Genomic DNA, 17,407 nt, shown 5'->3' with positions numbered 1-17,407 from the left:
ATTTCTATAATAAAATCTCAAAAACTGCACAGCGGGATATTTTTTTTTGGTGGGAGGGGATAACTTATAAAAGGATTAAACTAGGCCTTTAAGTCAAATCTCAATCTCATTTTCAACTCATTTTTCCTCATTACAGTATGAAGTCAAATCTCAATCTCATTTTCAACTCATTTTTCCTCATTACAGCATGACTTTATTCAAAATGACGTATGTTTTACTATTTTTAAAGCTCTTTCTCTTGTGCAGTATGTTGATTAAAATCATTGCTCAATATTCTTAAAAGAGATATGTGTATAGCACAAAATGTACTTAAGTAAAGCATAAAATAGATAATTAGACTCAACTACAGCTTTTGCTCTCAAATATTCTTTCTATAAATATTGACCAAATAGTTAAATCAACATAACCGATGAGGAAATGCTCTTCTAAAAAGGGTAAAACATATAGAATTTTGAATCATATAAAGTTGTTATGAGATAAAATGAGTTTAGACTGAGATTGAGATTCTTCGTGATTTTGGGGCCAACTGGTTTATGGACATCAGGGATACCTTGGGCTTTTTATCATCGAAAGTGTAATGTCCAGTTTCGTTTGGTTCCGTTTGCCGAATTTGTCACAAGTTACGAGGTGTTATCATGTTAATTATTACACACACAATCGTACTTTTTCAGAATATATCACTTCATAGCAAACGCCGACAAGTATTCAACATTTGTGTGGATTACAATTGGGCTATTTATGCAGCTGTATATATATTTTTTATTCATTATGTATAATGGATTTCCAATATTAATTCAACAGTAAATATGAAAATATTACACATTATAACAATAACATGGTGATAAATGATTACATGAGTATAAATGTATAAATGTCTGGTTAAAAGGCAATGCAACACATTAACAGGTAATTTTAGTCCTTTTAAAGAATCGGCAGTTCCAGAGAATTAAATGACCTGTGCCGATTGTGTTCAAAAAATGTTTCATTCACTCAACGTTTTAATTAAGCCTTAAAGATGCACTATTACTCCCAGATAGGATTTACAACAATTAATACAATTGTTTTAATTTACTAAAAAGGATGAATAAATATCGAAAACAATGATTCTTATAAAGGATACCGAGTTTAATTTGACAGGAAGGTGAAGAAAACACGGTTTTTTTCTACCTTATGAGACGATAGTAGATCGCAGTTAAACTTTTAGCACTCACCAATCATTTTAAAAAAAATACGTTTTCAGCTAATACACGGTTAGAATTTTGTTTTCAGTAATTCATATTTTCCATAAATGCATTATTTAGTAAGTAGTTAAGGGTGTATCACTCAAAATTTATGTTTGTAATACATAAGTATGTAGTGATTTTGAATAAGAATGTCACTTTAAGTAGGGTACCAAAGCTTTAATGTTCATTATTACAACTTTTTCCTGGCATGTAGGTGTTACTAGGGTCACCAAATTCGTTTTTTGTTGATGTATTAAACCAATTAAATGCTGTTAAAATTTCTTAGATACATTCCTAGAAGATACAACGGTTACGCCCCATCGGGAAGACCATATTTAACTGGATCCGAGTAAGCATAGATATCTTTACTATCATAGACGCCGTTTGAGGAAGGTCTTCTAAGAATGGCCTGTACAGCTGATCCAAGATTTGTATTTAGCTCAAATTTATGTCCTCGCTCCCTCAGACCATTCATTATCGCCTGAAATAAAAAAAAATGTATTTAAGTGTTACTTAGCATTGACACACGGAACAATAGCTACCCGAAAAGGTGATAATGAACCTTGAACTATATCTGATTTATTTTGTCTGAAACGGAATTGTTTCCTCACATAAAGACTAAAATGACTTACATGTACACGATTATTAACAGAATAGACAGGTCTGCTAGTGTCTAAAACCAGAATCATCGAAAGCTCGACGGAAGTATAATCGGTGACACAAATAAGGTTTTGCTAGTCGATATTATAATTCGTAAGCTCTTAAAGCTGCACTCTCACAGATTGACCGTTTTGACAAAAAAATATCCTTGTCTTGGAATGAACCAATATTGTCGAAAATACAAATGTATCTGGAAACCAGCGATGCAATTAATCCTGAGTTTAAATCGCAGTTTTTTTCATATTTTCGTTCATAAATTGATGTTTTAAAGCCAAACGCGATCCAAACGCTTTAAGAAAAATGAAAATTTCGGTAGCTTTCTCAACAATTGAGATTTGTTACATTGTGAAATATCTTATGTGACTGAATTAAAAGCATTGATACAAACATAAGCTGATTCCGAGACAAAAAACTTTTTTTAATAACTGTCAATCTGTGAGAGTGCCGCTTTAAAATGCTTTTGCAAATTTCATGACTTTATATTTTATGTCATCTATAATTCGCGAATGCTGTCATTATCTAAAAATTGTTAATCCGAAATAGCGTGATTTCGAAATATTTTTTAAAATATTAAATGTAAGACAAAAGGTGAACATCCAACGCTTCTGCAAATACCTGCGGCATGTCCTCTTCTATCCGAAGTTCCAGGGGCAAGAGCTGGTGGTGAAATCTAGGGTATTCTATTGCCTCCTTCATACCTAGGCCCAGCCACATAGTCTCAATCACCGACTGTAAAAGATGAATGTTATTACAGTTAAAACTCGCTAAGTGTCGTTAAGACCCAATGAAACACTTCGAGATAACCAACATTCGATATAACCGAAATACAGAATGTGAATAATTTAACCGAAAACTATAGAAAACTATTCCACATAACCAGCAAAAAAGAGATAACAGAGTTCGACATAGCAAAGTTCGATTGAACGCAAATATCAAAGTTCAATTCATGCGGTATACTTAATCACTGTATGCGTCGTTACAAAGCCTCCTTCAGGCCTAATGCTACCATAGCTAATCAAAATGTTTCAAGAGGTCATTATTTTGTTTTGAGGAAAATCTTCATCAGCAGTAAAGTATACTCTCTTTGTAACATGTTTCGGGGCAATAAGGAGCTGACCAAATTTACGAAAGAATACTTTAACAGATTTTGGACCAAAAAATATTTGCATTTCATCGGAAAAGGCTATTGACAATATAAATATGTAACTTACATGTAAGCATGTTGCATCGGATGAATATACATATTATGCTGACTTAATATTGAACCTCAAAACAAAATTAAATATGAACTTTTTAAAACTTTGATGCTTTGGTTCTTCAAGTGACTCTGGCAATGTGGCAGGCCCTTTAAAATTCACTCCTAATAATAATACATCATCATCATCATCATCATCATCATCATCATCATCATCATCATTCATCATCATCATCATCATCATCAAGAATGGAATGGAAAGATAGCTAGATCTGTACTTAACCAATGTAAAGCATTGTTTGGAGAATAATTTATAAATATAATTGATTACACTTCGACGTTTCCAATCTTGTTAAACATTCTAATGACAACGTTCGCCAAAAAAAATGAATTACCAAAGCCGTTGAAGTAAGAATGCGTGTTCCTCCAGAAGCTCCCGTTACCAAGACAACATCACCATTTTCATTCAGAACTATGGTCGGTGAAATGGACGACATTGGCCGCTTGTAAGGCTTGATGAAGTTTGCAGGAGACGCTGGGACATTAAAATAGTTTGTTGTGTTTGGCGTTGAGAAGTCGTCCATTTGGTTGTTAAAAACGATGCCCGTTCTGTTTCCCACCACCTTGGAGCCAAAACTGAAAAAGATACAAATGTTAGTGGTTATTTGCCTAAACATTGTTATTTAAGCAAAGTTAAGTTTGGTGTAGCAAAATTGAGAAGTTAAGATGGTTAAAGAATTTAAAGTGATATGCACACAATATAATTGATATTTTTTTCAAACGCCTATAAAAAACGTCGCTATGGTAAGTAGGAAATGGTGTTATACACATATACAGTCGAACCCCGTTGGCTCGAACTCGCTTGGCTCGATTTCCTCGTTGGCTCGAACTGATTGTTAAGGACAGACTTATTTCTACTAAAGGTAAGCATTCCCGCTTGGCTCGAATCTTCTGATGCTCGAGGTTTTTTCTCCGGTTCCTGGGAGTTCGAGCCAACGGAGTTCGACTGTATCTGATTTCATCCACAGCATTCCCCGAGCAATTATCCCGTTTAACTTATTGTATGTCATAAAGCTTAACGAAATTTGGGGTACCAGTGTATTCGACGATGATATGTTACATATTATATGGTTTTATGGTTAGGGTTAGGTTCACTACTTTATAATCAGACATAGATTTTCAGAATATGTAAAGCACAGAATAATTCGACAATTTATATATACTTACTACAGATTTACTGTACTCGTGATTGATACAGCGTCACCGTTCGGACCAAGAACCGACAGGTGGCTGGTTCCTGCGTCGGGGATGGCGAAATCAAATGCCGGCTCGTAGTAACTTGTCTCATGGGTGTTTCTGGTAATTTTTGCCCTTTTCGCTGCAGCGAAATCTGGTGACGTCATATTTGCAATCAGCTGAAAAATCCGCGGGTATGTTATAATTGACATGACACCGAACCACCATGACAGTGGCGTAGCTACATATAGGCCTTGTAGGCCTGGACCTACAACTTTTTGAAAAATGACAAAATTTAAATAACCCAGAAATGCAATACAAGCTAATAGCTACTCAAACACTTTGAACAACTCAAAGTTTGTATTATTTTAATCAGAGCAAGTTTGGTGTTTATCTAAATAACATGCAGTGTGTACTGCTTGATTTTATTATAATCGTTGCAAGAATAATTAAGTGTGTGTAATGTGCATATAAAAGTCCCTAAACTCACATAGAATCATCGCGAATACAAGTTTCTAAGGCCTTATGTTCGCCTCTGCCTGCCATATTATTCCTATGTGTTAAAGCAATAGAGAACTTTACTAGTCACGTGATTTTCGCAGACAAACAATTGCACTTGAATTTTTGTGTTAAACTAATTATAGAAGGTGGTTCTAGCTCATTTGTAGTATAGTACACTCTAAATACAACATGTTTTCCTTTTATCCAGCAAGAACCGCATTCAAAATATTAAAACTTGAGAAGGAAACTGCTTTAAAATGCAGATTTACCAGTACATGTATATGTAATTCAAAATATATACTACAGTACGGTCTTCAATGAAATACATATCTGAAAACCTATAACAGTTGTCAAACGTACATTAAAACATTCTAAAACATTTTCTTGGCGAGCATTGTCATACATTATACATGACAAGGGCGGCTCCAGGATTTGACACTAGGGGGGCGTAACTTAAGGGCGTAACCTTTTGACTTGCGCTCCCCTCCGAACCGAACTTTATTTTGGTTAAAAATGTTGGCAGGGGGGTTTCGGGGAAGTCCAACAAGAAAATTTTAACAATATCTGGTCTGAAATGGTGCATGAATATCAAAATACTTAGTTTACCTCTTGGACATTAGCTTTAAATGTAGAGTCTTCCATGTCGGAGTCCCCCAAGTTGGATCGGAGTGAAAATCCATGTTTAAATGATTCTATCACTCTATGGAGCGTCTCTGTGGCCCCTTCGTTGTCCATAAAGTTTTCGCTTGTCAATTTGTAACCTAAAACATAGTCAGTAACGTAAATAAGGGGAGACTTTGATTTGGAATACCTATTACTTTGATGTGCATCAAACGTGGGATTGACAGATTGTTATATCCGTCTCCGTGGCCTAGTGGTTAAGCGTCCGCCTACGGAGCGGGAGGAGGTGGGTTATATCCCCGGCCGTGTCATACCAAAAGACGCTAAAAGTTGGTACAAGTAGCTCCCTTGCCTGGCGCTCGGCATTTAAAGGGTAGTGCTTGGAAAAGTGATGTACTCAGTACTGGTTCAACCCAGGAAAGTTGTATCCCGTGTATCGGTGCTTTACATCGAGCACGTTAAAGAACCAAGGGGTCTCTTCGAAAAGAGCTAGGGTATCGCACCCGGACGTCCTTGTATCCCACCACCGTCTCTTCAGCCTGCTGGCCCTTCAGCAAAAACAAATGACCCCGTTGGAAATAAGTGCTTGCACTTCACGGGTTATCCTTGACTGCAAGGTCTAAAGAAATACATACATACATCTAAAATACAACCAGTGACGTCATAAAAGACAGAGTTTTCTTTGGAATCCTTATTACTTTGACGTATCGGCAAGATAATCGTAATAGATAGATACGCTCATTGATAAGATACATGAATAGATTGAACCTTATTATGTATCCATATTCTTAATCAGTGTGCATAATTTGCTAAAAATTTTAATGATCGAATTGAAATAATCATATACTGTTACGTAAGAGAATATGGGTCTATGTTTTAGATATTTGCTAATGTGATCAACTGGGTTTACTTCGTCATTGTTAACTTTTAAACGTGAACTTTTTGAGGCTATTTGAGGCTCTTTCATATAAATATTAAAAAGTACAGCTGACACATTTGATCCGAAACTTTCTAGAAATTCTGCAAATCACGAGTATACCCAACTAACGTATAAAACAGTAACGATTTCGAAGTTAACATTAATGAAGTTAACATTAATGAAGTTAACATTAATGAAGTCAACATTAATGAAGTTAACATTAATGAAGTTAACAACGTTATTAACTTTAACAAAGTTCTAAATAAACGGCCCTCTTTGTTCGGTATGACACATTTTGTATCTCAGTTATGAACTAGTCAATTGTAACTACGACCCCAGGTCCGGGAATACCGAGGACTTTGACTTCCGGTCCATCAATCTCAGGTAAAATCTCCGCCCTGTGGGGACAAACTGCTGGTAAAATCCCCGCCAAATGCCCCGCACCCCGGGGACATCCTATGTAAGGCCCATTCCCCGCTATTTTCTGCGCGGAAACAAAACCACCGCAATCACTCGGCACTGCGGGCCCACCTGGAAGGTAAAACATGGCCCTTTTCCCCCGCTATCCCCCCAGACCTGAGGGCTTTGGTTACAATTGACTGGTGCATTAAAGTAAAGACCACTAACCGTTTAAAATGTTGAGGATCAGTATAAGAACGCCCCCGCTGGAGGGTGGGGGAGGTGCAATCGCGGTATAACCACCGCTCATTTGCAACTCAATGGGTGACTTCACTGCCGAGAAGTACTGCTGTAGGTCCTGTTCCGTTATGATACCACCTAAACGATAAGTTCACTTAAGAATTCGATCCCTTGTAAACATCCTGCCAGAATTATACAACAGTCGAACCTCCGTTGGCTCGATCTCCAAGGGACCGGCGCAAATACCTCGAACCTCGGACAATTCGAGCCAAGCGGGAGTTCTTACCTCCAGTATAAAGAAATGGGTCATTTATATCCTGTTCGAGCCAACGAGTAAATCGACCCAAACGAATTCAAGCCAACAGGGTTTGACTGTATTAACGAACAGTTTAATCATGTTATTGGTATAACGCCAGATTTTCTCCAAATGCAGAATTATTTTTTAATCGTTGTTCTGTATACCCACACTTTTAACGAAAAGTAAAGCATTAAAATTCAATGTCAAACATAATTGTTTTTACTTATACTCTACAAAATGTGAGGAAACTAGTTTCAAAATTACAGTATTTCTCTATGAAATGTTCCTATCACTGCAAGATAAATGTTTGTTATGCTTCTGTAATAAGTTTGTATAATTTAGAAACTTTCGCGTTCAGCCTCGGTGTTTTTTTTCGTGATAAATGAATTATGAAAACTTCTAATGTCCGATTGTCCGATGTTTAAATGCATAATTATTAAATTTGGAATAAAGAATGATAACTTTTCGAATGATGGAAATTACGAGGTCATAAAAGAACACTGTAACTTGGTAAATTTTCGCCAAAAAATATATTCCCAAAACACCAAGTTTGAAACAAAAGGTTGGTTAAGAATGGATAAGAAGCTTACCCTCATCCTGAATGTCCTTGACAATGTCTTTGGCAAGAGTCCCGTTGTAGAATGTGAAAGGGTCCTGGGAAATCTTCCTCATAGTTTCCGCAAGCTTTGGAAGACGGATGGTGTCACCTTCTTTAAGAAGTTCGCCGTTGGCGTTTGTAACTAGAGCCCTACAAAATACACAAAAACTTTATATTTTCCAAGTACATGTATACGAATATTTAGACTCGTTTTCCTGACCTAAATTTCTCGAAATTTATCCAGTTTTTCTGAGTACCTTATATAACTACTGCATATTATGTTGAAGAAATGGAAAAGTATTTTTTGTTATTTTAAAGGGACTCGATCATGTTTTGGCACCAACTTTTTTCCGGTAAGGCATCTGAAACTCATATGGCATATTATAAAGGCACACTACAACTACTCTACTCTTTCATACTGAAATTGCGAAAAAGACTGACTTTAAGTATAAAAATACCTCCTTGTTTTAGTGGTGAACGAACCCACGCCGGTACATAAAAGTTAGAAAACTGACAACAAAACCACACGCCCACAATGACTCATACACACACAGGGATAACTTATTCTTGATGCCTTTTGTTGAAAAGCGTTATTATGTTATTCAAATATGTGGATCTGTGGACAATATGTAAGCATATATCAACATATGTTGAAGGGTTCCAGCCGTCAGTGTCTTAGTTCTAACAGTCCTAATGATTTGCTACACTCAAAATCCTCATACAAAAACACGCATTTAGCAATAAAACATGAGCGTGTCCCTTTGTATTATGATTTTATTTGTTCATTAATGTTTTGACTGTAACAAGGTCAAGATGGTTGATAACATTTCGAGAGTCTTAAAGTGCATTTCTGGTACTAACCAAAACATTGTACCAAGAGGTTTCACCCGGAGCGAATATAATTCTAACATGGAACAAGCACGCACACTTTTGAACAATATTAGATTGTATTGGAAACATGAATAGAATAATGAATTGAATAATATGAATATTAAAAATTAATCCCTATATTAGTTATGTTAAAAGAGTACGTTATGTGGCATCGTCGGATACCCCAAGTATACACTAAGCTATGCTTCGTTGTGTATGAAGTGTGACGGAAAAAGTACCTTGGTTAACGACGATGGTTATGTGGCAATCACTTATGTTTTTCTGTACAACTGAATCCACTTATGTTCCAAACAAAGATAAATTTACTGTGGAGAAAACACTTGACTAAAAAAGCTAGGGAGAAGCAATGGACATTTCCAATAACAACGTTCGTTTAAAGATGCACTCTTACTCCCCATTGAGTCATGTTCCACAATTAATACTATTGTTTTAATTTACCGAAAAAGATGAATAAAAATCACAAACAATTGTTCTTATGAAGGAAACCGTGTTTAATTTAAAAAGAAAGGTGCAGATAAACGGTATTTCTATCTTATGAGATGATAGTTGGTCACTGTTAATATTTTAGCACTCACCATTCATTTAATATATATATGTGTGTATTTTCAGCAATTAAGTACACGGTTACAATCTTGTTATCAGTAATTAATATTTTTCCATAAATGCATTATTTATTAATAGAAGTTAAACGTTGATCACTTAAAATTTAGGCTTGTTATACATGTGTATGCAATGATTTCAGATCTGAGTGTCACTTTAACACTGTTTTGTACGAACGTTTTTTTCAACTAACTGCTTTATCATACTATTTATACAAAAAATACAAACCTCAGAGATGAATAGGTCGGATAAAATCTTTCATTATTTTTAATATCTTTTGCAAGCAGGGGTCCTACTGGATATCCATCCTCACAGAGTTGAATGATTGGTCGGAATAATGTTTCCCATGGAAGGCGACCTCCGCGCGTCCACGCTTCGTAAAGGCCCTTAATTTCCCCGGGTATTCCTATCGCCATTGCGCCTATAAAGTATAATTTGCATAAGTATAACATAATGATTTGTATTGACATTAATGTTATAACAACGCCATAGCCATGCAGAATTACATACAATGAAATACGGTGGTAGAAGTAGAGAGACTTTGCAAGATCCTTCTTTTGAAGCAAACCTTCTGCCCTGGTAGTCAAGAAAAGGGCACCATTCTGTCTTCCTAAGATTAAATGCTGAAGAATGTCAAATAGTTCACTTGTTTTAAATAAAATTTATAAAATGATTGTATGTCCATGCACATGTTACATAATTGGCGGTATTAGAGCATGAATGAAATCGATGCATTAGAAGTATGATAACGAAATAATTTAGCGATGCTACGGTGCTTTGCAGAACCAAAACTGCGAACAATAAAATAGCCACCGTTTTTCTGCTTTAAACAGAGTAAGGGAAGAAAAACTTAGATTTGTCTAAATTTAGCGAACGTCACACAACTGGGACACTCTTTATTCCGTGCTGGCAGTTTAAAATTACTCACCCTCAGTAGAGCTTGCCTTGCCGTCGACGTACATATCTTCGCTCGCCGCGCCTGGTGCCATTTCCCTAGACATCACTGCAAACCGCTTCTGATCCTCTCTGAAAATGTATTTACTAATGTGAAATCGCGTAAGTGGTTGCACTCTTATTTTGAGTTAGTGTTAAGGTGGAATTACAACCTACATTTAAAGTCGATGAAATTATAGATAGGCAACTATAAAGTGCTAACTTCAACTAAAGGCGAGATCAAAGTTGGAATTATTGTGGCAAAACGCGTTGAATGAAACCATTTCTCAAACCTGCGGTAGAATGTCATAAAGAAGCCCCCTCCTATTCCACAACTCTGGAAGTTGAAGACTCCTGAGCACAGGATACCGGTGATGGCAGCGTCTACCGCACTCCCACCGTGACGTATCATCATCTCACTGATCAGAAAAATGTATACTGTAGTGATTAATACATTCTGAAAGTGTGTTGAAATTCAGGCCCACATTGATATAAACTTCTTAAGTCTAACCGGTTTAAGTAGCTGAATTCTATTAGCCAAAAAACACACTTAAATATGAAATGAAAATTGGCTTATTGTGAATATCATTAAGATAGCTCATTATTAAAGGGGCAACATTCGCTGCCTCGGCAGCGAGTAAATGGGGAGTGGCTTATTGTAAATTCCCTCACCTATGTACATGTCTGTTAAACTCAGTGTTCTATGTTTAGCACACACTGGAGATAAGTAAACAAACAGGGCTGATCAGAGCAGACGATGTATTTCCCCACACTACGATCTACTATATGAACTAAAAATGACCAAGCAAAGTTTTCCAGATGTTTTCTTTGAAATGATTATTTTCCTGTTCCTAACTGGCATTTTGTATGTTCGACTAGATCTTTTTTCTGTATGGGACATCCCTCTTAAGTGTTTAGAATCTACATTCTTATTCAACTCCAAAATAGCAAGGTTTATTATAAGTTTGGAATCCAAAACTTATTATATTGCCATTTAAAAACTATTATTAAAGTAGTAAATATTAAACAAATTATAGCAAAACAAAAATATAGAGCTTAGCTTGATCCTGTTATAAGGAACTTAAGAAGTCTCGAACAATTGAGACCAGTTAGATTGCCACTGTTAAATACGTAACACATTCTCATTCACCAGAGGTTTGATAATGATAAATATAACCTGTGGCACGCAATAACATCATACCTCTGATGTCCGAGAATGTACGTAACAACGAAACAACGGTTTTGAACAGTAAATATTACACCGTAAATAAGTGTGGCCATTCAGTGTACATGTTAAATCGATCGGTCCGTATATTACTGTACTTTAATAAAAATCTAGTTATATTATTGTTTATAATAACTACAATACTAAGTATTGCAAATTTCGATTATAAAAGTGAAGTATAAATCGAGAGATGAGGGAGGGGGGACGTTATATGCTTATGTTTTAATGTCGCTATTTCATGTTTTCGCTTTTACCCCTAAATAGTTTAGACTAATAAACCAAGTAAAGAACAAGCTTTAAGCTTTAAGATACCCCACAACTTAAACAAATATGCACATGCGTGCGGAATATTTAAATAGTTGTAATAAACCAAAATGGTTATATTAGAGAAACCAGCAGTTTAACATAATCAGTCTTGCAACACCGCGGAAAGAACTTCAAATATGTACACCTCAACTTTCATTACTTAAATGAACTGCCTTTGATCGGCAACTGCGAATATTTTCCGATGAGCACAACATGTTCGGATCGCGAATCAACGTATGACAATACACATGTAAATTGAAATTTGTTATTTTTTGTATTGTGTCAGCAGGCCCCAAAAAACTTAAATCAACATGTTACAAATTGTAAATCAATGATATGTTAAATGTATTTGTGCTAGTTGTGTTTCAATTTTACGTTAAGAGGGGATTTGATTGATTTTTCCCGCGTTATTGTTACGTAATCTGATAAACTGTTTCCGATTACGGTCGGGACGTTATATTTACGGAATGTGTGAAAAGAATAATGGTAAGGTTTTCTTAAAAGAAATGAAGTATTGTTTTAACATTTGTTGAATAAATTTATGAACTATTATTTAAATATAAGTAAGGTATAACGCGATTGATGTCATTATCAGGATATGCACGCAGTAGGGCATATTAAAGTATGCGTGGAGTCCATCGGACTCTACACACATTAACCAGCCCAGCTGCGTTCATACCGCGCTAATGATATCACTCCCGCAATTCATTACTTGATTGAAAGCATAATATTGTGTGAATAAAGAATATTTCTGCCATATGATTTGTTCCATAGATTTCGAGTCTAAGAGAGTCATAGTTATGTGATATCGGACAATAGTCCCTGTATAATCTTGGTCAATAGTTCATTTGTCCCTCCATAACCTCGGACAATAATATACTCGTCCCTCCATAACCTCGGGCAATATGTTACTTGTCCCTCCATAACCTCGGGCAATAGTTCACTTCTCCCTCCATAACCTCGGGTAATAGTTCGCTTCTCCCTCCATAAACTCGGGCTATAGTTCAAATGGCAATTTGTCTTTCCACATTGTCGTGGATATGGTTTTGACTATTGACCAGCCATCCATTCAATAAAAAACAAGCAACACTTACGATCCCATTGACGAGCACATTCTGGAATCCGCTGCGACCGTTCCAAATCTGTAGTTGCCTTCTTTGGTATCGCTGGGTCTAACATACAAGGGTGAGTCCTTTTTTAACCTGGAGGAAGACGGCATGGCGTCTGTTTCGCACTCCATGGGTACGTAAACGTACTCCTTTTCGTCGTCTCTAAGCCCGAGGGCAAGACCCAAAGCCAAAGCGACGATGCAGGCCACCATAAGAATGGTCACAATGACCCATGCCCGAGTCTTTGAGATTCTAAAATATTGGATAATTGAAAGATAAGTAAAGAAGCGTGTAAACGTGTTATAAAAAGAACATGAAATAATAAACAAGAAGCAATAAGCTAAATTATATCATTAGCAAGGATTTTTTTGTCGAGAGACACACCAATGCGACCAGAAAAGAGCACAAGGTATTTTATTGGTGTTGAAGTTATTATTATGATAAGTGTATTATTCAATGGAAATATATTGAAAGAAGAACTTCGTTCGGCTACACTATATATGTTTGCCCTCCTAATGTACTTCTTCGGGTTGTCAAGTTAGCGCAGTGGTTAGCGCACTCGCTTCTCACGTAGACGACCCGAGTTCGATTCCCGGCTCGGGCGCATGTGAGTTTGGTTGTGGTCACCAAGCCGGACAAGTGGGTTCTCCAGTTCCCCCCACAACACAAGACCACACTCTCGCGTGAAATCGGACCAACGAGAGTGATTAATATAATGTTGTAATAACTTGTTTCACAATCGTTGTAAAATATGTTTAAACTAATGTACTTCGATGCAATTTCAATGAAAACAGTCGCTGAAATTAGACTATATTTGTTTAAAATTTGTATTGAATGAGCTAAATATTTCATACTTTCATAAAATTATATGTACATGTCTTTGTATTCAAATTAGGTGTACAAAGACTGCGTTACTACTGCTATGGACGAATTGAGAGGCACGGGTCGCCCTACAGAGCCAGTCGAGCCATGCTCAACTGACTTTCAGCATGCACATTACACGTTCGACTTTGCTCAGAATTTGTGCCTGCCACATCACAGTCGCCAGATGGGACCTATGTACTTTGTCACTCCTAGGTAATAAGTCAAATATTTTCGTTTAGAAGCATTATTTTTTAATGACTCTGACCTTTGCGCCTAAATAAGTGTTTTCACCCGTTTTTATGTGACAATATCGTATCTCTAAATAGTTGATTTCCGAAAACAGATTCTGACTATTTAACAAGATGTTAAATACATCTATTTACAGAAAAGTTCATTTATTCGGGTTTCGGTACGACGCCCTTCCGATTCAGTATAATTTTCTAATCGACGAAGCCGAGACTATGATGCAGGATGGAGGTGGCATTCACGGGGCAGATGCTGTAATTTCGCTCGTGGATTACGCTCTGACAGAGTTTGGGCACGGGGAGCGAGTGACTACTCTTCATGCGGACAATTGTGGCGGTAATTAAAGCTGCAATCTCACAGATATGCCAATAGTACAACTGTTTTATTTTTTGTTTTTGTAATTGATTGCTGACAAATAATCAGATCTCTGATTTTCATATTTCCGTTCGAAAATCAATGTTACATGGCTTAAACCGTTCTTAACGGGTTACGAAAATTGCATAAAATATCAATCTTTGAACTTCAATATATTTTAGTAATGAGTATAATTGGTTATTTCTAAAACTTAATAATTTTCAGGACAAAACAAAAACCGCTACCTGCTAGCGTACTTCTGCTGGAGGACCATGATCGGCCTTAACGAGGAGATACGCTATTTGATGCAGGTAGCAGGTCATGCCAGGTGCATAATAGACGCTGGGTTCGGGCGAATCAAGGCGCTTTACAGGCGAACGGACTGTGAAACCTTGAGCGACCTAGGTTAGTTGAATAGAAGTATTCTCATTCAACAAAAACAACAGACTGATTTAAGTTTATTTAAATCAAATGATTGAACAAAAACATCGAAATTATATCGTGAATGTGGTGAGAAATTTTTATCAATCATTTTCAGAAAACGTTGTTGCATCTTCTTCAACTACAAATGAGGCTGTCCTTTACAAGAAACCTGACGGGACCTCGAGGTTTGAATGGCGAGAATGGAAGACATTTCTTGGGCAACAGTTTCGTGCACTAAAAGGAATAAGGTCATATCAGCAGTTTCGATTCACCTCTGAGTCGCCTGGCATCATTTTAGAAAGGAGAAGACAACGAGGAGACGAGCTACTGTGTGTTCCGTGGTGGAAATGTACTGCGAAGTAGACCGCAGGAAGTACAAGCTGCTGGTTTAAGCCGCGAGCGCCAGGCATACTTGGCAACTCACGTGCAAAAATACTTGCGGGCGAAGAACAAGGACACAACATGTCCGCTTTCTGAGGAATAGTGCCAAGTGTCTGACATCACTGAATAAGTGGACATATTTCGCGTGTTGTTGGTGAATTGTTATTGTGCTGTTGTTTGTTGTTAAAATACAGATTGTAACGGTATATCTGTTATATCGTTTATGTACACATAGATATTGAACATTGATACTTTAATGTTTTTTTTGTTTTTTAAATGTTAAAGACGATGGCTTGAAAACACACTTCAAGATACTCCGCGAAACATATAGGGACTGTTTTTATATCATATGGGTATACAGCATTTATTAAGGTAATATCACTACGGGAGATTCTTCAATACGTTTTATCAAATATCAGAATATATTAATTAATAGAAAATTTACTAAAAATTTGTTGAAAAATAAGCCAGCGATATTTTCATTCTAAATTGCAGTACTCGTTGCCATGGTTACATCAACATTTATACAGTATTTGTGCAGTTACCGAAATACTTTTCTATTGTTACCATTCCGTTAAAGTTTCAATTTATTACCAATAATTGCATGACAGTAAACTTGCAAATGATTATATGTCTTCGTTTTTGTTTTGTTCAACGTTCCAAGAACGGCATGGTTATGGTCTTTGATATTGAATTTTAGCATTAAAAAAAGTATGCATTTAATTTTAGTTGGTATTTTTAGAACACACAGAAATTGTACTTTGTATTTTTGCAAAAAAACTAATTTTGATAAAATATGCGATAAGGGTCGTTTTTACAGGCCGGCGGTCAATTGTGTTAAGGTTTTTCATCTCGTTTTGTGATAAGATTTATAACACGTTTCAGTTGAGAGCATTTGTATTGTCAGCCTTTGCCGTTCCACATGAAGTGGTATTTAATCTAAATAATGTCCACATCTTGCGGCTCAAGGTGATCACCAATCTGCATCGAACATGATATTAAAACTTTTTTCAACCGCGGTTAAGATACAATTTACCTCTGTTATTATTTAAACTTGCATTCGGAACACCTCGGCCATTTCCATCAAAAACAACGTCGGATGAATGGCAAGAATTTCGTAAAATTGTAATTAAAGTTTTTATTACTTGTAGTCCTTTTTTTGTATTACTTTAATTGGCTGCTAGTGAAGATCTTTATTGTATAAATAATAAAGATTCCCAAGAGTAAAGCCATTAAGCTTAACTGCTTAATTGAACTGACTACGCGATCTACTTGCAGCGTAGTTAAATGTTAAGATTACGAACGTTGTAAACCGTCCATAATGCGCTGTATATGATATACGAGTACACATGAGGTTGTTTTCGATAGAAAATGGCCGAGGTGTGCCGAATTGTTAAACTTATTGAAACTAGTTCTTCTTATTCTGAAATTGACGCTTGGGCAAATTATTAGAACCAGTAATAGGAACATACTTCATTTGATGATTAGATTTTACTGTGATTGTAAAACTATAATCGATGTGAAATCTAAACCGTATGACGATAAATTTAGTTTGATCAGTTGTTTAAATGCTTCTTTTATAATCGCAATATGCTTAACTGATGTGTTTGATTAAATCGTTAAATTTGAAAATGAATTTTCTTATCGTTACACATAATCCACATTTATAAATGATTTCAATCTTATATTTTGATCTGTTAACACTACCTGAGCATATAAATCGTAATATATTAACAAAATTAACCTGAAAACAAACACTCAATCATTTGCATCTTAATGGATGCAAGTCACAAATATAAAAACAAATCTGCACTTACTTTTCCCCCATTCCGATCTGTGTGCAAGTCTTTCGAAAGCAACAAATTCAATCTATTTACTTTCCAAACATAAATTGCTCAAACAGAAAACCCTCTATCATTCGAACGCACTCAACCATTCAACCCGTCTGGCTGCTAGCTAGCGAGTCAGTCAAGCTCTGCAAAATTAAAGAGAGTTATTTGTAAACTGTCGTCAAAATGATATACCTATAGTAAATATTCATTCATCTTTGTAAGCTAATGCATTCTGAAGCAACTGTAAGCAAATGTGTAGATATTTTTAATCAGTGGAGGAATCTGCTCGATCGGGAATATTTATTTTTCATATACCGTAGTAAAATTGTTAAGATCTTAAAAAGATAGTGAAT

At 36.1% G+C, this 17,407-nt stretch overlaps 1 protein-coding gene across 1 annotated transcript; it reads right to left on the bottom strand.

The window, feature by feature from the left end:
• Nucleotides 1-724: 724 nt before the first annotated feature.
• Nucleotides 725-17,197, bottom strand: LOC128231584 (glutathione hydrolase 1 proenzyme-like). The gene is made up of 12 exons (XM_052944598.1): nt 17,040-17,197; nt 12,940-13,206; nt 10,608-10,733; nt 10,310-10,407; nt 9,610-9,802; nt 7,883-8,040; nt 6,983-7,132; nt 5,422-5,576; nt 4,306-4,493; nt 3,474-3,714; nt 2,499-2,612; nt 725-1,704 (listed from the first exon to the last, which is right to left on the bottom strand). Exons 1-12 carry the CDS (start codon nt 17,048-17,050, stop codon nt 1,534-1,536), a joined length of 1,872 nt encoding a protein of 623 aa, XP_052800558.1. The 5' UTR covers nt 17,051-17,197; the 3' UTR covers nt 725-1,533.
• Nucleotides 17,198-17,407: the final 210 nt, after the last annotated feature.

Source organism: Mya arenaria, chromosome 4 (genome assembly GCF_026914265.1).
Source record: "Mya arenaria isolate MELC-2E11 chromosome 4, ASM2691426v1".
Classification (NCBI taxonomy): Eukaryota; Metazoa; Mollusca; class Bivalvia; order Myida; family Myidae; genus Mya; species Mya arenaria.
The sequence above is the reverse complement of the archived record's forward strand: the minus strand, read 5'-3'. Positions and strand labels throughout refer to the sequence as shown.

What these genes read in the sequence shown, in the direction of transcription:
- LOC128231584 (XM_052944598.1), bottom strand. An exon ending in ACGAGTACAGTAAATCTGTA is followed by an intron (nt 3,715 to 4,305) that starts GTAAGTATATAT and finishes TATCTTTTTCAG; the next exon opens with TTTTGGCTCCAAGGTGGTGG. An exon ending in TTCTTACTTCAACGGCTTTG is followed by an intron (nt 2,613 to 3,473) that starts GTAATTCATTTT and finishes CATCTTTTACAG; the next exon opens with TCGGTGATTGAGACTATGTG.